Below are 23,876 nucleotides of genomic sequence, written 5' to 3'. Positions count from 1 at the left end.
GTCCACAGCAGCTCCGGACGCTCTGTCCCGGGGAGCGGCGGTGGGGAGGGCCAGGGAGTCACTCCTCACTCCTGTGGGACAGCACGTGGGACCTGGGGGGAGGGGGAGGTCAGCACGCCCCTCTCTACACTAGCGGGACAGAGACAGAGAAAAGCCCTGCAGTTGGGATCAGTCCTGGGACTGAGAGAGTAACAGACAGGAGAGAGGACCGCTCGAGAGAAAGGAACCGCTGAGACTAATGCCAGAGAAACAGGGAGGTGGGACAGAGGGTGTGACGGTCAAAGACAATATATACAATTTCAGGGAGAGGTAGAAGGCGAGGGAGGAGAGAGGGAGGAGCGGAGAGGAACGGGGACACTTCCTTTGACAAATTGCAGCGTCGTCCCGCCTGTTTCCCACTGGAGTTCAGAGGCTGGAGCTGGAGCTGGAGCTGGAGACTGCGGTGCTGCTAGAGGAGCTGAAGCTGGAGCTCTGGACTTGAGGACTGGGGCCAATACTGCTGCTGAAGCTGAGGACTGAGCGCTGAGGACTGAGGACTGGAGCCAATACTGCTGCTGAAGCTGAGGACTGAGCGCTGAGGACTGAGGACTGGAGCCAATACTGCTGCTGAAGCTGAGGACTGAGCGCTGAGGACTGAGGACTGAGGACTGGAGCTCTGGAGCTGAGGCTGCAGGACAGGAGCTGGAGATTGAGCTGAAGCTGGAGACATGTACACGCTAAAAGCCGAGCGCTACTGCGGCGGACTGGAGCTCTGAGGGGTAGGAGGGGTCACCGCTCGAGGTCTGGGCCACCGCTGGAGGGTCCGGCGGCTCTGCTGGAGGTGTGGGCTCGGGGAGGAGGAGGAGGGGGGATCTTCCAGCGGAGGAGGACGGAGGACCCCCAGCAGGGAGGGGGACGGCCCTCCAGGGTGCCCGTGGCGGTGGAGGTCACTGGAACCCCGCCCGGTCACCAGCCCCAGGCCACGGGGACAGACGCACCCCCGTCAGGCACAGCCAGAACTTGCCGGAGCCGCGCGACGCGTCCTGCAGGAGGGAGGGACGGCGGAGAGTGACGGGCAGGCTCCGGAACCAACCAGAAGACAGAAAACACACACACACACACACACACACACACACACACACACAAACACAGAAGAACCACTACAGAAAAACGCCAACGGAAATGTCATAATAAGACACACAGGAGGAGAGCTATGGACACTATGGTGTGGAGATGACCGGTCAGTATGGAGGGTTGAGTCATGCGCGTGGACCAGTAAGAGGCCATGAGGGGACGGCCTTTACCTTACTCTCTCCACCTGCACTTCCAGCTGCAGACAGGGGCTGAGTGACCCGAGCTGCCCATCAACATCTAACTGTGTCTGGGCTGAGATGAGAAAGAGATGAGGGTGGGCTGGATGGAGCTCATGGAGGTGATGGAGGAGGAAGAGGAGAGTGATGATGATGATGATGATGATGATCGTGATGGTTATTAGAGAGGTGGTTGGAATGAGCTAAGCAGAGAGACGTGCAAAGCACATGTTGATCCTCTGTAGTCTTCTACGGGATGCATACACACATAAACACACACACACACACACACACACACACACACAGAAAGAAAGCATTCACCCACACATGGGGGAAGAGAGGAGGTGTAAGAAAGAGAGGGATCAGGGACAGAAAGGGGGGAAGAGATGAACAGTTAATGACAGCAAATGGTAGCGATGTTTTGCTGAGCCACAGAAGCAGGTGGAGGAGGAAGCTCTCTCTCTCTCTCTCCCATCTGCAGCGACAGTTACACTCCACAGACACAGGGGGGCAGCGTGGCGCTGGGGAGATGGCAGAGAAGAGGGCAGGCGCTGGAGAGGGTGCGTGTGTGTGCCCGCGCGTGTGTTTACACGTGATTCTGGGCAATTAATGCAAAACGCAGAGCGTGCCTATGGCTTCCATATCAAGGATGAATCAGTGCTGTAGATTTAAGAATGCGTTTGGTTTTCAGTACAGTGAGTGTGCTGCTCTGGGCTTATCTGAACAGCCTTGATAATGAATAAATGCATGTGTGTGCATAGAGTGTGCAAATGAGAGTCTAACTGGATGTACTGTATGTGTGCGTGTGTGTGTGTGTTTGTGTGTGTGTGTGGGTGCGTATCTGTGTTTGTGTGAGTGAGTGCATATGCATTTGTGTGAGCATGTATATGTTTGTGTGTGTGTGTGTGTGTGTGTGCATCTGTCTACAGTAGGTGAACGCACATGTAAGTGTGTGTGTGTGTGTGTGTTTGTGCAGCTGTTTGGGTGCGTATCTGTGTTTACGTGAGCGAGTGCATATACAATGCATATGGGTAAGCACGCATATGTTTGTGCATGTGTCTATGCGAACGCTTGTGCGTGTGTATGTGCGTGCATGTGTGTATGTGTGTGTATATGTGTATGTGCGTGTGTGTGTTTACGCGCGTGTGTGTGTGAGTGTGTGTGTGCGCGTGCGTGTGTGTAAACTCACAAAGCTGCGGGACAGAGCCAGGCGGGTGTGGTGTGGGCCAATCACCGTGCCACTCAGACTGCGAGCGAAGCGTCTCATCTGATCACCATCACCCTCCCCCTCCTGCACCGCACGCTCCTCCAGCTTCAGGCCCCACGCAGACTACACACACACACACACACACACACACACACAGAGACACAAAAACATGCACACACGCACAACAACACAAACACGCACAAAAAAATATGTTTACACATATGTACCCCAACACACCAAGACATGCATGGAGAGCACGAACACAAACAGGCCCAGACAGAGGATTCACACATTACACTGTAAATAGTTGTTTACAGTTCACTTTGTTGATTGTCAGCAGAGGGACCCAAAGCGGAGGGTCTGGGCACAGTTGCTCTTAAAGGTTACGAAACAACATGCACACACATCCTGTTGTCAAAACAACTTGTGCTAAGTGTACCCAACAGACCTTGTAACCACACTGTGGAAAGAATATGTAGGCATCTGGGAGTGACAGAGTGCAACAGAGCAAGAAAGAGAGAGAAATAGAGAGGAAGAGAGAGAGAGAGAGAGAGAGAGAGGAGAGAGATGGGGCTTAGATATGAAGATGGAAGTGGGGGAGAGGGGGAGGAAAGGAAGAGAGACAAGGAAGATTAAAAGCGGCGGAGGGTGGTCTTGACTCTTACATTATTGACCCAGGTGGGGGGCCGGGGGCAGCCTGGGGGTCCGTACGCGCTGCGCTCGATCTCAGCGGTGGGGGTCCGAGAGCGTCCGCGCCCAATCATCAGCTTACGCGCCGCCGGGGCCACTGGAGCGAGGGGCCAAAGAGTCACACTTTAGACACGCGGCAAGGGTCATCCTCCCGTCCTCTAACTCCACTGGACACAACACAGGCCCCCGCTGAATCAACTCGAGATTTACTGAGAGGGGTCAGAACAAATTAGTGCCGAGGCATGCGTGGAGGTACGGCGCATTGTGTAACTTATAGCGGCAATTTCCACAAGTGTTTAATTCCAACAGCGTGTGATCCATCATAAAGAGGGATAAATCTCATTTCATACTTAATCCACACAGTCGCCGACAAAAGAAGGCGGTGTATAAGAATGTGCTTTTAGAGGGAGGCAGTGTATAAGAAATAAGGCAAAAATCCCCATTATGTGTTGTCTCACCTCTCGCCATAATATAGGTGTAAGGTGGCCGTTGAGACACTCACTTTGATGCCAAATAGAGAGTTTGCATTGCGTCACTGCAAATGTTAGTCTATCTGGCCGAAAATGTCACCAGAGGATAGTCCTCCTGTGTCAGCACTTTACACAGTCAAGATGCCAGGGCTCTCAACACAGTGATTGTAAATTCTCCCACTACTTGCAAAAGACGCCACACAAAAACATCCCACTACACACACACACACACACACACACACACACACTGTTTCCATCCCACACACACACTGTTCCCTCTTCATGAAGTACATCTCTCCTGCTCATCCACAGAACACACTTTGCCTGCAGTCAGAATCAACATGCCCTTGTTGCCACCGTAACACAAAACTCTCCTACACACCAGATGCACAAAACATCTCATTTTTCATACCCCCAAGAATACTCCCTCAGCCCCAAATATATGCAGCATCACTAAACACACCCCAATGTTAATTTAGCCGCGACTATGTAGGGCATCTCTGGAAGAAATATGGAGCTACAAGGAACAGCATAACGGGAACATTTTGTAACATTTTGTATTGTGCTGTGTCTCGCCGTGAGTAGATTAATCTGATCACGAGCGCATGTAGCTGTGAAACTAAATGTCTTTGTTTTGTAATGTGATGCCTTGGTCTTTGGTTTGTGGCTTGAGGACTCATCAGTTTATAGATCTGTGGTGTTTATCGGTAAGACTGCTCCTGAACTTGCAAGAAATGATAGAGCCATACACCAAAAAAATAAAACAGTCAATGCCCAATCAAAGCACTGAGAAACAGGGACATTATTTTTGACAGAAATAAATGATCACACGGAATGATCAATATGTAATTTGATTCAACTCTTGCATCTATGGCTGCAGAAGTCCACTTCATTCACAGAGGATAGCTTCGTTAACAGACATCACTTTTTCAAACAATTCTCCACATTCACTAACAATATAGCTCACTGGAACAAATTAATTTGATTTTTTATTCATAGTGAAATGCCCTGCATTCAAATTATGTTTCAAGCCTGAGCAAGTGAGCAACTGTGCTGTAGCAGAACTTGTTAAAAGGCACTGGAGGACACGTTTAAGTATTTAAGTGTTAGCTACTACATGCAATATTCAGCATTATGTAGGCCATTCATGTATCTAATATTAGATGTAATCAATCAATATGACACTGGCCTGTATCCTCAACAGATGCTACATGTGCTAATAGCCTTTAGCTACAGTAGCTAACCATTCTGACAACATTTTGTGAACACTTAATTAAGAGATTTTAGTTATGTTCTCTATGAACGTGTGTGAATCGTTCAAATATAACTCAAATAAAAACCTATCTACCATTTTATATTGGTGCTAAATTGAGTCCTGTTAACGCCTGGAAACTAAACACATCCACTTAGTAAAATGCATGAGAACAACTTCATCAATTAACATAAGGTTTGAACTTATACAGCATATTGATTGGGCATGGAGGAAAATGTTTCTATTGTATCGTATTTTACGTTTCAAATTATTACATTAGATTAGGTGTTAAAATCTCTTGTGCCAAAATCCAAGGTAAAAACATATTAAGAAGCCTGTCCAAAATTAACTTAAAGAAGCAAGCTAACCACCAATCAGTCAACCAATGGTCACAAACACAAGACAAATGGCCAATCTCACAGCAGTATACAGTATACAGCATTGGAGTTATCAAGTAGCACCCCCATTCACAGATGTTTCGTGAAGTTACCTCATGAACACCTCATGAAGGCTTAACAGTGAAACTAGCTAAATGTTGACAGGTATGGGCTTGGGGTCGAGGAGTGTGGCGATGACATCATCGAAACGCAGGTATGCGTCTTCCCCCGTCCAAACGAACGCTAGAGGGCTGCGTATTCGAACTTATGCACTCTGGGACCCGGTTTCAGATCGATTCGTTAGGGCTATGCGTTTGCAGTATTCGTTTGGACGAATGGCCAAAACGAAGCAAAACAGCTGCGTTTAACCCAAAACTCGTCTCTGTGTGGACAAGCCCTTAGACTCCAGAGCAGGGGTCTCAAACTCGCGGCCCGCGGGCCAATTGCGGCCCGCGAGACGATATTTTGCGGCCCCCGGCCTGAAGTCGAATCTTAATGTTAGTGCGGCCCGCGCAGGTGCATCTGGGCATTTTATATTTTGTAACAATCGTGGGCTGGGTTCTATGGGTTCTATGGCTGCGCTACCATAGCTCAGGCTCGTGACAACAACACGAATTAGCAATTGTTTACTTGCAACATGTTTCAGCCCGCAACTTTCTGTCAAAATAATAATGTAGCCTAAGTCGCCCCTTGAGGGTATTTTTTATGCAATAAACGACACGGGTTAAAACAGACGGGAGGTACGGTGACAAATCTCATTTGTAGCCTAGACTCCACCTGCTAGACATCAAGTGTTTCGATTCAAGCAACGTTTTCACGAATTAGCCCCCTCATTACAAACTACACGCAGGAGACGTGCGGTTTGTAATGACGCGGAAGCGATGCATGCAGGCCATAGTTTTGCACAAACTGAAGCAGAAATACATCAAATGTTGAAACAAAAAATCACATTTGATGAGGCTTGGGTCTGTTATTCACATATCTGATTCTGAAGTATGTCTGCCATTTGGAGATTATGATCGATCGTAATTGACAGTAATCTGGGTGCGTCTGTGAAGGTGCGTCTTTTGAGTGAACAACAGTGTTTTCTAAGCGGCTACCATGCTTCGACCCTCTGCCCAACATAAATGGAGGTGCCAGTGGTAATTGAGATGATAGTGTCCTGGACCCCGTACAGACAGCTGACAAGCTTTGTGTTAGTAGCCTAGTAGGCGTAGCCATAGTTTACTGTTGTTGGTTAACATTTTTCTGTTTTGCTGTTAATTTCTTATAGGGGAAAGGACAAAAAAGTAAAGTAAAACTGCTCAAATATGTTCAACATTCAGTATTTACTGAGAGGTGCATAATTCGAGGTAGTTGCCATCCAGACATCATATGCTGATTAGATAGGTAGGCTATACAGTAGGCCTATTTACACCACAGACTTGGGGGGGGGGGGGGGGGCAACCTATGCGGCCCCCCAACCAGTTGATGTTGGTTACAGTGGCCCCCAGCTCATTTGAGTTTGAGACCCCTGCTCCAGAGGGTTAAGCATAACCTTAAAAACCCTAACCAACACACCATAGACCTAGGCACCGTGTCACAAACACAGAACAAATAGCCCAGCTAGCTAAACCTTCACTTGCGCCCCAGGAATAAGAGCTTCTCCTTACCCACAACGATTCACTTGCTCGTTCTGCTGCCAAAGACATGTTACTAACCACTTGCCTTAGACTTCGTCCACGAATGCCCAACTCAGACAGCAAGCCAATAGCAGATCTGGCCACAAACCCTCGTGGGGCATTTACCAAAGAGCCGGTTTTACACCTGGCCTTCGTGGAACGAGGTTGACCCCCCTGACGTACAAAGATAATTTGCTTTACTTGCTGCCAATGAATTAACTTCTCTCTGCTTATCCTCAATTGCTGCTGCTAAGCATTTCAGTACTTGGTTGTGACGCCATGTATAGCGCCCCTGGGTGAGACCTGTACCCTGATAGGGTATGGTGGAGGCTGCCCACACACGAACAAAGTGTACATTTATAATCCTCACCAAACCATTGACTTAAAGGGACACTTCACCGATAAGCATTAAGCTAATCCATTAAGCTAATCCGTATTTCTCCCATCTCAAGGCAAACTGAGGGAATGATGCACGGCCATTCAAAAATATGACTGGTTTTCTAAAGGTACAAAGCTTAATGCTAATCGGTGAAGTGTCCCTTTAAGTACTTGGGAGATGGGAGCACATCATATGTAGCACACCTAGCATAAATCTAATCCTGCCAGCTTCCATGCCCCATATAGATCTTTCCATCTAATCTACTTTTTTCCACCCTTTCCCAGTTTACCCACTGCCTTTACTGTAACTTAACTGTAACTAAATACAATTTTACTGTATATTAGTGGTGTAATGTAATGTGAAGTGGATAGATCGTGTCAATCTGCAATACTTTTACTTTTGACTGTTACTGTTACTGGTGCCTGTGGAGTTGGCCCCAGTTATTTTGTGTGCACCATTTAAAGAAGCGGTGCTCCCCTGAGCCCCACTACCACCACTGCCCACAGCACATCCCTACCTGTTCTGGGTCCAGCAGCAGGGGGGGCTGAAGCAGGGCTGCTTTGGGCCATCAGACTAGCTTGGTAGAGGGAGTCCAGCTCAGAAAGCTCCTGTTCCACAGGCTCCAGGTCAGCTCCAGAGCCCGTGCTGCGGTTGGGGGCGCTCCGCATCTCTCTCCCCTGGTCAGAAGTGCGGGACCGGGGCTCAGGGCAGGACATGCTTCCCTGCGTCCTGTAGCTAAGTGAGCGGCTGGGTTCGGAGGCTGGGGAGCAGGGGTCCCAGGTGCTGTCAGGGGGGGTCATGTAGGGCGTCACCACGGCGTCGGGGCGGTCCAGGCTCCAGGAGGACCAGTGGCACGTGGGCCTGGGCGCGGTCAGGGAGCCGGGGCTGGGGCTGGGGCTGGAGGGGCTGGGGGAGCGCTGGGGCGCGGCGTTGAGTGGGTGCCACAGAGGGAGGCGCAGGTGGTTTTCCCCCTCTCGGCTCTGCACCTCCTCTCTCCTCCCTTGTGGCTGGGGGGGCGGGGGAGGGGGCGGGGGCGGCCCGTCTGACTCCGCCCCCTGGTCGTGCTGCTCCGGCCTCCCCAGCAGGCCCCAGGCGTCCAGCGGCAGCGAGGGCAGCGAGATGGCCAGGTGCCTGCGGAGCGGCCGGATGGACACACCTGAGGCCTGCAGGATGTCGGACAGCCTGATGCCCTCCCAGCGCTCGTCCTCCCTCAGCCCCGCCTCCTCGGCCGAGCTCGGCCAATCGTAATGGCGTCCGGGGATGACGTGGCTACTGGGCGACTGCTGTGCGGAGGCGGGGGAGGTGATTGATGTGTGGCTCTGAGAGAAAGATGGAGCTTGATTGGTGGAGGTGGGGGACTGAGGGAGGGAATGGGAGGGCAGGGCAAGGGCAACGTCCTGATTGGTGTCCCAGAGCTGGTGGGGGGTCTTCGTCAGCAGTACTTGGAGCGGGCCAGGCTGTTCACTATTGGGGACAGGGAGAGAGGCAGAGACAGAGAGAGAGAAAGAGAGAAACAGACAGAGAGAGAGAGAGAGAGAGAGAGAGAGAGAGAGAGAGAGTGAGAGAGAGAGAGAGAGAGAGAGAGAGAGAGAGAGAGAGAGAGGTGTGGTCAGGATTATGCTGACAGCAGACTCAAGACAGGGGTAGCATGTGCTGCCAAGATAGGAAACACAACAGGATACTACAGCAGGAGAGACTCAACAATGGCCCTCACCCACTTTTGGTCTGATAAGAACATAATGACGGTACCATATGGAGCGTCTCCTCAAAAAAAGAGTTCAGAGATTTTCAAACCATGAGATGATCAGCATACAAATGTACACTCAGAAATGTGTCAAACATTCTTTTTTTCCAGCACAAGAAGAGCATTTGGCTATTGTAAGCTCCAAATTGACTAAATGATAGGGATTCTAAACAGAGTTTGACCAGGGTGTAGTTTAATGAAACTTATCTCCCTCAACAATGGAATTCTCTTCTCTGATTGGCTGATGGGGTGGCCATTAACTTTGTATAACCTGCTACCTTTGAAGTAGTTCCCGTATCACACTTGAATATTAATTCGCCAAACTTGTTGCGAAGTTTAAATGAACTGTCACGTTGCATCCAAGCTGAAATACAGACGTGCAGAACCATAGTAACATTGTAGCATATAACGGAGGTGGCTTGTAGCTAGTTGGATGCCATGTAGGCTATAAAAGTAGCGATCTTTCAAAGTTAAAGTTAAAGGTTGACCGGTTCGATGGAAATAATGGCACGGCGGAGGTAACTCCGTCTCCGTGCTTCGCACGTCGCAGGAGTTCTAGACCTCCACCTAGCCATTATTTCCATCGAACTGGTCACCTCGTCGGCCGTTATCCCTTACATGTAAGTACTGTACTGTTGAGAGTGGACAATGGGTCCTGGACAAACACAAGATAATGCAGATACAGCATCCACATACTCCTGTGATCACTTGACAAGGAAACAAAAAAGTAAGCTGCTATTACCACACTAAAGAAAGCAACAGAACACAAATATAAACAATAAACAAACAAAAAAATAAAAGATAGTGAACTTTAAGGCAATTATTTTTCAGTGTCCCATCCCAAGTTAAATACCGGAGATTCCAAAGTAGCCTACTAAGCCATAAATCATGTATTCTATGTTTCTTCAGACCAGAGTGCACAGTTTGGAAAGAACTTGTTGAAACTGTGCATTTGTTGAATGGTAAATGGACTGCTTTTATATAGCACTTTTCTACTTTTCCGAGCACTCAAACACGCTTTACAGAGTAATGGCTCACATTCACCCATTCACGAAACACTCGACGATGACACACACAGCCAAAAAGAGGGGCTACAGTAAAAGGCTGTGAAGGCCCACTCCACTCACTACACAGTGCAGTACAGTATGCCTACTTTAAAACCATGCTCAGACATTTTTCATTTCTTTATTTATTTCTATTTTTTTTACATTTCCCAATGTAGCATGATTTTGGTTAACCTTCTGTTGAGTGCCACACATTGTAAAACATCTACTGTAGGCATGTGAGACACTAATAGAAACGGCAGACTATTGATTGGTTGTTCACAGACACAAGAGTGTTCACAGCAGTGAGTTGGTTTCAAATGTGCTGAAAGAGTACAAAGGACACAGAGGTTCACATCTGTAATGGAGAGGAAATGAACATTCCTATAGGACATTTCTACTTATCCTTCCTCAAATATAACTACTAATTGTTACGTTAGCTTTGTTTCCAGATAGCGCACATTAGTCAATTAAAAAACACTGCAAATTCTACAGCATTTGAGCCAATGATGCATGTGAAACTATAAACTAGCTCAGTCAGTGTGAAAGAGGTTGTTAATAGCTCAATCCAGACACAGCACTACCATCACCACCTGCAGTACGTCTGAAGTTGTTTCCCCTGTGTTACTACTAAAAATAAGAATGATATGAAGGAACACACACACACACACACACACACACACACACACACACACACCATAGTAATCATAGAAAACTTGACCAATACAAAGTGCCAATATCACTGAAAGGTGAGAATACTAGTCCAACACAGAACTGAATATCTTTTATCATACTGAAAACTCACCAGTGACAATACTTCAGATGAGACAAAAACTCATGTTTTCAGTTTCCTCTCAAATCAGTATAAGTACTTTATCTGCTGCTACATGGCTACTGTATACGACACATACACCTGCATTATGGAAAGCTGGTCAATGTGACATTGCTTTTTGTCCACTTTGTGATCATTGCTTGAAATTGCAGAGCAGCTTCTGGTAGGATAATGTGTACAGGCACCATGTACCTACCGGAGGCTTGGTCACTCCAACACTCTACCATTACTCCTGCTTCTCACAGAGCAGCTAACCCCACATGTGGCATCCATACTCCTCCATACTCCTCCATTCTCCCTATGGCTGCAAGGGTATCTAAAATACCACGACTACACAACTTCTGTTTCCTGTCTTACATAATCTGCATTTAACATGACCTACACTTAACACACTCACACACAAGCTCTACTCATATACATGTACACTACCACACACACACACACAGCACATGCCTTGAGGAGTGACGCACACGGTGACCTTAACCTGCTTTTGCTGCAGATGAATCACTGTAGTGATAAACGTGTCACCGGACTGCAGTGATCTGAAGTGAAACCAGCCGTAATGAAAGAGTATGAGTAAAAGGGGGATTCACACTCACACACACACACACACGCACTTGAATGGGGGTGATGGACACCTTCATCTCTCCAACTCTCTTCCTCAGCTTTATGCCCCAAATGACAAAAGCAGTCAAAGAAACTTAGTGATTTGCTAATGTATATCTATAATTGATTGAGTTTGTGCTGGTTGTGTGTGTACAGTATGTGTGTTTGTGTCTGTGTGCGTGTGTGTGTGTGCGTGTGTGTGTGTGTATGATATGTGTATACAGTATGTGAGTGTGCTTTTTTATGACAGTGTGTGAGAGTGTTTGTATGTGTGTGTTTGTGGTTTGTGTTTGTGTGTATGAGAGCAAAAGTGTTTGGTTGGGTAAGCAGTGCTGATTAATGTGATAGAGTGTTGGCTCCCTGTAAATACTCCCAGACCACCACGCTCTGTAATTACCCATGGGGCTGTGGGCCAGGTCAGCCCATACATCACCGCCCCTGCTCTCATCGATCTGGACAACAGAAGGAAGAGGCAAGAGGAGGAGGAAGAAGAGGAAGAGGAGGAGGAAGATGAAGAATAAATAGATGAGGGAGAATAGAACAAGAGGAAGAAGAAGAAAAGAAGGAGAAAAAAGAAGACGAGAAAGAAGAAGAAAAAGAAGAAGACGAAGAAGAAGATTAAAGGGATAATCCGGAGTGAAATGCACTTTAGATCAATTTTTCGGACTATTGGGCGTACATACGTTGAGTTGACACCAAAATCATGTCATTCGGATGTATTTTGAGAAAGTTCGAGCTCACCGTTTTTAGCCAAAACTCGTTAGCCTGGAAGTGACCGGGGCGTGTCCTTTCGCCGCTACAAAACGCTATTTTTATACCTCTTCTACTGTTCCAAACAACACTACACTTACGTGGTAGTGAGTAGAGGTTCCCTAAAGCCAAACCGAAGTATCCCCACATCTTTATGTGGTCGGATAGAGAGTCCAGAATGAATTTAATCGAGTCAGTACCTTTCCGGATCTAAAGTGCATTTCACTCCGGATTATCCCTTTAAGAAGAAGAAGAAGAGGTAGAAGAAGAAGAAGAAGAAGAGGTAGAAGAAGAAGAAACTACGAGAGTGCCATTACACTCAGATCTTGATAGCCATTACTGTACAATGTCTGTGTAGCCAGTCACTGTAATCTGAACTTGTTGTCCTACACATAAATACCTTATCTTGAGGCGGCATTAAGTGTCACTTTGATCATGGCCAGACATGGCCTGACACCTGCAAGGAGGCAGAAATGATGAAATATTTTGGCTGAACACATTTGTTTAGCAACTTGAGCAAAAACCCAGATAGACAAACAGAAGAGAAAACCAAGACACTGACAATTAGTAATTCTTTATGGGGACATTGAAGAGGGAAATCAAAACATGGTGCCAAAATCAAAGTAGATAAGCATGATAGCGATGGTGGTGGTGATCATGAAGGAAAACACTTTGACTTGGTTGCATTGCTTAACTGCTCTGTGTGCTTTTCAAATGCTTCGTGTTCAGTGGATATCTGGTAGTGCCTTCAGAAAGCAGAATTAAACGTGCATGTAAATGGTAGGCTTTCCCATAAAGGGCACAGCAATTTGTAAGGCATCAATTAAATATTTGACTGATCCAGCCAACCAAGCACAATAGTGTTACAACAATGTCAGTAAGGTTCCCTCAGACCCCAAAAGTCGTGAGGTGTCTCACTGTGTAAGACAGTGTGAAATTAGCTTTTTCTAATCCATTCATTACAAGCGTTCCTTTGTGCCGTCACCCACCACAGGGAACGGCCTTTTGAACCGCCCGCAGCTGAGACCAGACGAACACCAATGAGTTTTCCACAGGTGGTGGGGCACACAACAGGGGCGGGGGGAGGGGAGAGGGGGGTGGGGGAGGTCAGGGGGGAGGGGAGCGGTACCTGTGCGGCCCGTGCGGTCGGCTCTGCTCCGGTGGCCGTGCGACCTCCAGCTGAGCTCCTGCCCTCCGCATGCACCCCTGCAGCCGGCCGGCCGCAGGCACAGTCCTGCTATCAGTGTTAGCCTCATGCATGGGCAATCTTAGTGAAGCTACAATGCAAACAAAATAAAACAGAATGGAACAAAGAGAGAAAGAGAAAGAGGAGAAAGAGAAGAAAGAGAAAGAAAGAGAGAGAGAGAGAGAGAGAGAGAGGGCAAGAGGGGAGGAAAGAGAAAGAAAGCAAAATGCAAGGGAAGAAAGAAAGAGGTGAGTTATGAAGGGCCTAGCATGCTGCCTCTGTTCTACAGTTGGTCAGAGAGAGGGTCGAGTGGAACGTGCCACTCGACACCAGGAGAATACGGTTTTGTCGGGGGCGTTCAGCAGGTCAAGCGTCGCACCACAGGTCCATCTGAGACGCGTTCGGGACGAGGCAGCCTTTTGTCCGTGTTAAAAACGACCTTGTGTTTGACCTCCCGTGGTGCGCTGCTCGGCCTGCTGAAGGCGCCCGTAATGAGTGGCATGTTAGAGAGGGCAGAGTGGAAAAGCATCTGAAGCGCACGAGAGAAACCAAGACAGAAGAGAGAACCAAGAGAGAAACCAAGACGGCCTTCCGTCACTGGCCCCAACCGCTCCTTATCTTCTGGAACATTCCACCCTCCGCATCACAATAATCATCAGCCTGCATTGCAGACCTCATTAGATTAGTTAATGTTTGTAAATGGCGGAATTCATCTCTATGGAAGTGAAGGCCCAGCGTTTGGCACAGGGGACATCTCCACTAGTCTACAGAGGCCTTGGTTGCTCTCCTGCCCTCAGTTGTTACATGAACAAAACTGCATGAGAGGTTAAGATGTGCTGCCATGGTTGCTTACGTCTTATTCCATTTAAAACCCCAAATAAGTGAAATTGCAGAATATTTTAGCCCTGTGGAGGCATTCTAGCACATTCTCTGAGTAATACTAAATTAAACTGTTGAAATAAAGTTTGTCTTCCATGAGCATAGTACACAGTAGACTGCTCAATGTATCACAGGTAGCACACACACACACACACACACACACACACACACACACTGGACAAAAATAATACACACACCAAGGAACTGACAGAGAGAAGTGTGTGTGTGTGTGTGTGTGTGTAGAGAGAGTGAGAGATAGAGATAGAGAGAGAATGCATAAATGAACACAGTATGTACCAGTATGTGGACTAAGAGACACACTATGAGGTCAAGTTTCAATCTGGCAGTTGCAATCTGACTAATAATCTGAGAGGCTTGAATATGTTTGCTGAAACTGATTGAAGAGCTCTGATTCCTAATGGTTGGAGGTGGTGGGGGTGTAGTAGAGGTGGTGGGGGTGTAGTATTGGAGGTGGTGGGGGTGTAGTGGAGGTGGTGGGGTGTAGTGGAGGTGGTGGGGGTGTACAACTGGAGGTGGTGGGGGTGTACTGGAGGTGGTGGGGGTGTAGTATTGGAGGTGGTGGGGGTGTAGTATTGGAGGTGGTGGGGGTGTACTGGAGTTGGTGGGGGTGTAGTAGTGGAGGTGGTGGGGGTGTACTGGATCTAGCTGACCCATTAGCAGTTGGGGTCAGGGGGTGCTAATCCCGAAGCTCATTTCAAATGGGTAACAGATAATCATCCAATTAAAAAAATAAATGACCATCCTTTCTGTTAAAGCACACAAACACACGCGAGCGCACGTACACACACATGCGCACACACACTGGTGACCTCAATTTTAGTGCTTTGAGCTGGTTGTTTAAAATAGCCTGGTCTGGTCTGGGATTTTTTTTCTCTCTCTCTCTGCCTGGCTGTTGAAAGGAAGCTACTCTCATAAATCACACTAGAGGACAGGCCACCATTTTGGACCAACAACATGCACACACACACACACACACACACACACACACCAAACACTAACAGTTCAAACTTGAAAATTGAACTTGCCAGTCCTTGGGAAATTAGAAAGAGTGGGTGCATTTGCAGGGACATAATTCAAAAACTACATTTCCCACAGTTCCATTAATACCCCAAAGGATAGCTTGGCACTGGGACACATGCGTGTGTGAGATGGCTCTTGGCCTCCGCTACTGCTGTGCATTTACAGCGAACGATTTTGAGCGCTGGGGTGTGGCTATGCCTTACGCGTGCATTACATTTGATTATACCTCTGGGATGCCAGTTCATGCAACCGCATCGCCCACAGTAATCCATTCCAATCCTGCTGAGGAAGGCCTATCGATTTCGGAAGGATTCATCTGAAGCTGGCAACCCTGCCACCCACTGCTCATTACTGCTCCTCCTTCTCGCCTCTCCCTTCCTCCCTCTCTCTCTCTCTCTCTCCCTCTCCTCCTCTTCCTCTCTGCTCTCGCTCCACCACTCGTCCTCCCTCATCCTGCTCTCCTATGCACTTCCCTCCTCCTCCTCTGGGTTGAAATTATGGGATGGAGGTCGAGCGAGTCATGGTTACCACCCACACAAAGTGCTCCTGTCAGACCCCACTCTCTGGCTACTGCAGGGCTGAACCCTAGTGCGGCAGCGTGGGGGCAGTAATGCTGCAGTCCTAAGCTATCCAATTAGACTCACATCATGTGTTGAAGGGGACAAAAGACTCACATGTACAAACACAAGCACAACCACGAGTACACACACACACACACATGACTTGGGCACGTGACTTGACACACACACTTGTGCACATCACGGTTACAGAACACCTTTAGAAACTGTCCCCATGTCATTTGTGTCCCGCCCACCCATACACAGACACACACACACACACACCCACACACACACAAACACACCCCGCTGTGTGCTGTTTACCCTGGTGCTGGAGCTCGTCCAGGTCCATGAACTTGCTGGGTTTGGGGTTGAAGCCCTGGGCCGCCTCGCGCGCCTTCTCCCGCTGCCTCTGGAGCTCCTGCTGCCGCGCACGCCGAGCCACCTCCTCCTGCAGCTCGTCCAGCTCACTGCGGCCCTCCACTACTGCACACACACACATACACACACACACACACACACACGGACACACACACACGGACACACACGGACAGGCACACACGGACATACAAAAATACACACACGGACATAAACACACACACACACACGGACACACACAATAAACAAACAAACACAAAAATAAACATACATGTAAATACACAGTAATTGCATGGCCACACAGGAGAAGCTGTGAGGAGGAGACATTATTGGTAAGTAAGGGAATGTGAAGGGCCAGTACAATCAGTAGCAATAGCCCCCAGGCCCAGCGCTGATGAACCCCATTAGGCTCTCTAGTGTATATTTCTGTCATTGCTGTCACATTAGATCAGCTGATCTGGGCTGATTTACAGACACTGGCCCCTGAAGTAGTGGCTCTCAGATAAGCACACACCACTGCTAACCACATTTACACTCACCTACAGTAATGGCGTTTAAGAGGCCAAAGTCAACATGCCAGTAACTAATGCTAGAACAGGTCAATATTCCATTGCGGTCAGGGCCTGCGGTGGAGCCCCAGTCCATGCTGGTGGTGTGTCTGACCGAGGCTGTGTCCAGATGCACTCACCTGGGCCAGTGAGGGTGCGTGCCCAGCTCGGCGAGGGCAGCTCCTGCAGGATGGCGCTGCTACTCTTGGACTTGGGCACGGAGCGCCAGGACGGCCCGAAGCTCAGGGACCTTTTACTGGCCATATCCCTGAGACAGGAGAGGCATGTCAGCGGAACCATCCAGAAAAGAGACGCTTTTAGATGCTGTGTCCACCAATCACATTTTTTACGCTGAGAGCATAAAAAACAACGCTTTTCTCGGCGCTTCGAGAAGTGTTTATTGTTGCTAAGTTACCAAAACCGGAGACGGTTTATAACGAGAAGTGACATTGACGAGCCCAGTGCTGTTCTAAAAGTTGAGCAGATTTCAACTTTGAGCGCTCTAAGCGCTGCGGTAAAAAACGGTCTGCGCCGAGAGCTTTTTTTCCGCCGAGGGCACTCAGCACTGTGAACGCTGAGCTACATAGACTTTATATTGAAAATTGTCGCCGTCTGCGCAAAAAACGCGATTGGTGGACACAGGGCCTTAAGCATGATGTGGAAAGAGCAGGGTTTACCTGTGTGTGTGTGGGGTGGTATGTGTATGTGTGTGTGTGTGTGTGTGTGTGTGTGTATGTGTGTGTGTGTGTGTGTGTGTGTGTGTGTCTGCGCTGTATGTAATGCTGCATTGCGTCTATTGTATTGCATGTCAGTGAATGACATCGATATTCACGGTGTACGTACATCTGTGCATTTGTGTCTGTATGCTGAGATGTGAATGTGGGTGTGTGGGTAATGTGAGCTGAGATGTTATGCCTGTATGTGGGTAAAGTGAGTTGAGTTCTGAATGTATGTGTGTGTCTGTGTGTGTGTGGGTGTGTGTGGGTGTGTGTTTGTGGGTAGTGGGTAATGTGAGCTGAGATGTTTAAGTGTGTGTGTGGGTGAGTTGAGTTGAGATCTGAATAAATGTGTGTGTGTGTGTGTGTGTGTGTGTGTATTGGTGTGTGTATGTGTGTGTGTGTGTGTGTGTGTGTGTGTGTGTGTGTGTGTGTGTATGTGTGTGTGTGTGTGTGTATTGGTGTGTGAGTGTGTGTGTGTGTGTGTGTGTGTGTGTGCGTGTGTACTGTATGTGTGTGTGTGTGTGTGTGTGTGTGTGTGTGTGCGTGTACCTGTGTGTGCTGGCTCCAGTGTGTTCATGTAGGGGCATGTCTATGTGTGTGTGTGTGAGTGTGTGTGTGTGTTTGTGTGTGTGTACCTGTGTGTGCTGGCTCCAGCGTGCTCATGTAGGGGCATGTCCATGTGTGTGTGTGTGTGTGTGTGTGTGTACCTGTGTGTGCTGGCTCCAGGGTGCTCGTGTAGGGGCATGTCCATGTGTGTGTGTGTGTGTGTGTGTGTGTGTGTGTGTGTGTGTGTGTGTGTGTGTGTGTGTGTGTGTGTACCTGTGTGTGCTGGCTCCAGGGTGCTCGTGTAGGGGCATGTCCATGTGTGTGTGTGTGTGTGTGTGTGTGTGTGTGTGTGTGTGTGTGTGTGTACCTGTGTGTGCTGGCTCCAGGGTGCTCGTGTAGGGGCATGTCCATGTGTGTGTGTGTGTGTGTGTGTGTGTGTGTGTGTACCTGTGTGTGCTGGCTCCAGGGTGCTCGTGTAGGGGCATGTCCATGTGTGTGTGTGTGTGTGTGTGTGTGTGTGTGTGTGTGTGTGTGTGTGTGTGTGTGTGTGTACCTGTGTGTGCTGGCTCCAGGGTGCTCGTGTAGGGGCATGTCCATGTGTGTGTGTGTGTGTGTGTGTGTGTGTGTGTACCTGTGTGTGCTGGCTCCAGGGTGCTCGTGTAGGGGCATGTCCATGTGTGTGTGTGTGTGTGTGTGTGTGTGTGTGTGTGTGTGTACCTGTGTGTGCTGGCTCCAGGGTGCTCGTGTAGGGGCATGTCCATGTGTGTGTGTGTGTGTGTGTGTGTGTGTGTGTACCTGTGTGTGCTGGCTCCAGGGTGCTCGTGTAGGGGCATGTCCATGTGTGTGTGTGTGTGTGTGTGTGTGTGTGTGTGTGTGTGTACCTGTGTGTGCTGGCTCCAGGGTGCTCGTGTAGGGGCATGTCCATGTGTGTGTGTGTGTGTGTGTGTGTGTACCTGTGTGTGCTGGCTCCAGGGTGCTCGTGTAGGGGCATGTCCATGTGTGTGTGTGTGTGTGTGTGTGTGTGTGTGTGTGTGTGTGTGTGTGTGTGTGTGTGTGTGTGTACCTGTGTGTGCTGGCTCCAGGGTGCTCGTGTAGGGGCATGTCCATATGTGTGTGTGTGTGTGTGTGTGTGTGTGTGTGTGTGTACCTGTGTGTGCTGGCTCCAGGGTGCTCGTGTAGGGGCATGTCCATGTGTGTGTGTGTGTGTGTGTGTGTGTGTGTGTGTACCTGTGTGTGCTGGCTCCAGGGTGCTCGTGTAGGGGCATGTCCATGTGTGTGTGTGTGTGTGTGTGTGTGTGTGTGTGTGTACCTGTGTGTGCTGGCTCCAGGGTGCTCGTGTAGGGGCATGTCCATGTGTGTGTGTGTGTGTGTGTGTGTGTACCTGTGTGTGCTGGCTCCAGGGTGCTCGTGTAGGGGCATGTCCATGTGTGTGTGTGTGTGTGTGTGTGTGTGTGTGTGTGTGTACCTGTGTGTGCTGGCTCCAGGGTGCTCGTGTAGGGGCATGTCCATGTGTGTGTGTGTGTGTGTGTGTGTGTGTGTGTGTGTGTGTGTACCTGTGTGTGCTGGCTCCAGGGTGCTCGTGTAGGGGCATGTCCATGTGTGTGTGTGTGTGTGTGTGTGTGTACCTGTGTGTGCTGGCTCCAGGGTGCTCGTGTAGGGGCATGTCCATGTGTGTGTGTGTGTGTGTGTGTGTGTACCTGTGTGTGCTGGCTCCAGGGTGCTCGTGTAGGGGCATGTCCATGTGTGTGTGTGTGTGTGTGTGTGTGTGTGTGTGTGTGTGTACCTGTGTGTGCTGGCTCCAGGGTGCTCGTGTAGGGGCATGTCCATGTGTGTGTGTGTGTGTGTGTGTGTGTGTGTGTGTGTGTGTGTGTACCTGTGTGTGCTGGCTCCAGGGTGCTCGTGTAGGGGCATGTCCATGTGTGTGTGTGTGTGTGTGTGTGTGTGTGTGTGTGTGTGTGTGTACCTGTGTGTGCTGGCTCCAGGGTGCTCGTGTAGGGGCATGTCCATGTGTGTGTGTGTGTGTGTGTGTGTGTGTGTGTGTGTGTGTGTGTGTGTGTGTACCTGTGTGTGCTGGCTCCAGGGTGCTCGTGTAGGGGCATGTCCATGTGTGTGTGTGTGTGTGTGTGTGTGTACCTGTGTGTGCTGGCTCCAGGGTGCTCGTGTAGGGGCATGTCCATGTGTGTGTGTGTGTGTGTGTGTGTGTGTGTGTGTGTGTGTACCTGTGTGTGCTGGCTCCAGGGTGCTCGTGTAGGGGCATGTCCATGTGTGTGTGTGTGTGTGTGTGTGTGTGTGTGTGTGTGTGTGTGTACCTGTGTGTGCTGGCTCCAGGGTGCTCGTGTAGGGGCATGTCCATGTGTGTGTGTGTGTGTGTGTGTGTGTGTGTGTACCTGTGTGTGCTGGCTCCAGGGTGCTCGTGTAGGGGCATGTCCATGTGTGTGTGTGTGTGTGTGTGTGTGTACCTGTGTGTGCTGGCTCCAGGGTGCTCGTGTAGGGGCATGTCCATGTGTGTGTGTGTGTGTGTGTGTGTGTGTGTGTACCTGTGTGTGCTGGCTCCAGGGTGCTCGTGTAGGGGCATGTCCATGTGTGTGTGTGTGTGTGTGTGTGTGTGTGTGTGTACCTGTGTGTGCTGGCTCCAGGGTGCTCGTGTAGGGGCATGTCCATGTGTGTGTGTGTGTGTGTGTGTGTGTGTGTGTGTACCTGTGTGTGCTGGCTCCAGGGTGCTCGTGTAGGGGCATGTCCATGTGTGTGTGTGTGTGTGTGTGTGTGTGTGTGTGTGTGTGTGTGTACCTGTGTGTGCTGGCTCCAGGGTGCTCGTGTAGGGGCATGTCCATGCTGACGGGGCTGTTGCTGTTGCGCTCGCTGCTCTCGTAGCCGCTCTCCATCCTCTGGATGAGGCGCGGTGGTGGAGGAGCGGGCAGTCTCTCCAGTCTCTCCATCTCGCCGTCGCACACGGCCCCCTCCGCACCCCCACCACCCGCACCGCCCGCACCACCCGCACCCCCTCCGCCTGCGCCCCGCGCCCCTGCGCACTGGCCCGGCGGGGGGCTGGCAGGCAGGGCGGAGAGCGGCTGCGTCCAGCGCTGGCCGGTGGCGTCCCCCGGGCGCGTGAAGATGCTGTCGATGTTGAGGGCCTCGCGGCGCGGGCGCCAGGCGGGCCGGTAGCAGCGCCCCCCGGTGGACGAGCTGGACTTGGACTCGCCGCTGGTGCTCTCGTCCTCCCAGACGTCGCGCTCGCGCTCGCGGCCCCGGCCCGCGCCCCCCCCGCTCCCCTGGGGGCCCCCTCCCGCCACGCTGGCCCCGCTGGCGCTCCCCCCGCCCTCCGAGGAGCCGCAGCCGCCCAGGCCCGAGCTGGCGCAGGAGGGGGGCCGGCCGTGCATCAGCAGGGAGCCGGCGTCCGGGTAGTCCTGCTGAGGGCGCCCCCTGCTGGAGGGACGGGGAGCGGACGCGGGGCTGGACTGCTCCTTCAGCAGCACCTCACCTGAGAGCAGAGGGCACGGAACAGGTCAGGTAGCTCTCATAGGTAGCGCTCATAGGTCAATATACAGTGTGGATGAGCACTGGATAATGTGTGTATAATGAGCACTTCATAACCTATGTACTTATGCGTATGCTATCAGTCCAGAAGAGGATATCTACATCTACGACCGTGTACGTGCTTCCATTCATAAATACATATAAAGTGTACGTGTGTGTGTGTGTGTGTGTGTGTGTGTGTGTGTGTGTGTGTGTGTGTGTGTGTGTGTGTGTGTGTGTGTGTGTGTGTGTGTGTGCCCAACCTGCTGTCTCCAGACTGTGGTGGGAGCCTGCTGGGCTGTCGGGGCTGCAGACCACGGTCCCCTGGGAGTCCGAGGAGAAGTGGCTGGCCAGCGACTCGTGCTGTGAGCGCGTCGGCAGGTAGCTGCAGCTGTCCGTGGACGAGTCGGTGCGGGTGTCGCTGGAGATGGACGGCTCCCGGCCTGACCACACACACACACACACACACACACACAGCCGCAGTCAGACTCAACACATCTTATTACTGAATAACTACAGAAAAAACTGTATAACTCAATCTACTGTTTCACTACAACAAAAATATCTCAATATTCTGTTGTATAACAATAGCAAACACAACCACAACAGAATCCCGCATCTCAACACATAACAACAACCCCCTTTGGGATTTACTACAGCAGAAACACAGCGTTCGGCTTCTGAATCGACAAAAACAAAAAATCACAGAAGCGGAATCCGCGGCTCACAGCTGTCCCTCGTGCAAGACGCGTTCTGACAACGTTGTGCTGCTCTCCGCTAGAGATATGGAGCAAAAGCATTAGCTCAAATGAGCGCTGCGCTACGTCTGCCTACTAGGGCATCGCTAGCTAATGAAGTGGGAGACGGCGCCAAAGCACTGATAGATTGAAAGAGAGCTGCCCACATCATTACGCCCGATGTCAAGAGGGGTCGTCCAGACAGGGTGCTGACTCAAGTCCACCACAACTCTTTCAATCACTACAAACCCACTCAACGGTCACTCTCTCTCTCTCTCTATTCTCTATTCTCTCCCACTCGTCCTGCTCATCTAGCTCTCCTCTCTTCCCTCTCATCTCTCTATCTCTATCCCCTCTTTATCTCTTATCTTATCTCCCTCTCATCTCTCCATCTCTCAGATTTGTTCACGCTCTGAGTGACGCTTCTCTATCCCTCGTTCCATCCCTCTCTCACCGCTGTCCTCGCTGTCGTAGCCCTTGCTGCTGTGCTGCAGGTCCAGGTGAGGGGGGGCGTCCTGCGATGCCACAGGTGTCCCGCGGGGGTCAGCGTAGAGCAGCAGCAGCGGCTGGTAGTGACCCTTGATGCAGCGCGCCACCACGTCCTTCCACTTGGGACCGATCTGGACACAGCAAGCACACCACAGCACACCACACCACACCACGCGCTCCGTCACTGACAATGACCCAGCCAACGGGAGGACCCAGGGGTCAATCGATGCGCTTACGTCTCACTCGCTCCAGAAGGTGGAGGGCTCGCGCTGCCATGTCAATAAGTGGGTCAAGGCATGTATTGAACTGATGCCTCTCCTGCTCAATAATCATCAGTAAAAATAGTAATGATTATTAACACATTCACGGTCTGTGCACTATCGTCTACTATTGAATGTGGATCGGCGACAACTGAAAAGCTAATTGTGTGTTTGATGAGAAACAAACCAAGTAGGTTGTGTTTTAACTCATGTCCCTTGATTGGCTGGTTTGTTTGTTGGTTGTTCAACAAGATAACAAGAAAGGTGTAGCATGCTTAGAAGAACTAATGGGTTAGAGGTTAAGGCTGCCAGTTTTCCAGTCGTAGTGTTCCTTAAACAAACATCTGTAAATAAATTCATATAATCACAACAAATGCTAAGAACATACCAAGTCCAACCACTTAGAGCCTGCATCAACGGGGAGCATTTGTTAGCAAAGCCTATACTTCCGCAACAAGTCGCTGCGCTAACCTCAAAATGTGTCATTATTATTTTCTTCTCTATTATTGTCTTAAATGTTTCAAATGTAAAGCACTTTGAGCTGCATTCTGGAAAGGTGCTACACAAATAAAGATTATTATTATCATTATAATTATTAGGGAATTTTGGAGATGGTGTCTGAACACATTTAGTGTCCCCTTTGCTATTGTTGCAGTACAGGGCACAAGTTTTGCTTTTGCTACTGCTGCAAGATAAGGTACCGGGTAGCTGTTGTAAGGGAAC

General features: G+C 49.9%; 1 protein-coding gene across 1 annotated transcript in view; it reads right to left on the bottom strand.

The window, feature by feature from the left end:
• Positions 1 to 941: 941 nt before the first annotated feature.
• The window catches only part of usp54b (ubiquitin specific peptidase 54b), a 54,870-nt gene continuing 31,935 nt past the window's right edge, over positions 942 to 23,876 (bottom strand). Inside the window, exons 9-20 of the mRNA XM_062518803.1 lie at positions 22,859 to 23,024; positions 21,931 to 22,110; positions 21,181 to 21,632; positions 20,942 to 21,111; positions 17,030 to 17,157; positions 16,288 to 16,449; positions 13,430 to 13,577; positions 7,843 to 8,789; positions 3,162 to 3,283; positions 2,479 to 2,619; positions 1,284 to 1,538; positions 942 to 1,022 (exon numbers count right to left, since the gene is read on the bottom strand). Coding sequence (XP_062374787.1) covers positions 1,404 to 1,538; positions 2,479 to 2,619; positions 3,162 to 3,283; positions 7,843 to 8,789; positions 13,430 to 13,577; positions 16,288 to 16,449; positions 17,030 to 17,157; positions 20,942 to 21,111; positions 21,181 to 21,632; positions 21,931 to 22,110; positions 22,859 to 23,024 — 2,751 coding nt within the window. The 3' untranslated portion in view covers positions 942 to 1,022; positions 1,284 to 1,403. The remainder of the gene's footprint in view (positions 1,023 to 1,283; positions 1,539 to 2,478; positions 2,620 to 3,161; positions 3,284 to 7,842; positions 8,790 to 13,429; positions 13,578 to 16,287; positions 16,450 to 17,029; positions 17,158 to 20,941; positions 21,112 to 21,180; positions 21,633 to 21,930; positions 22,111 to 22,858; positions 23,025 to 23,876) is intronic.

This window comes from Sardina pilchardus, chromosome 17 (assembly GCF_963854185.1).
Source record: "Sardina pilchardus chromosome 17, fSarPil1.1, whole genome shotgun sequence".
Lineage (NCBI taxonomy): Eukaryota > Metazoa > Chordata > Actinopteri > Clupeiformes > Clupeidae > Sardina > Sardina pilchardus.
This window is presented reverse-complemented; position numbering and strand designations above follow the sequence as displayed.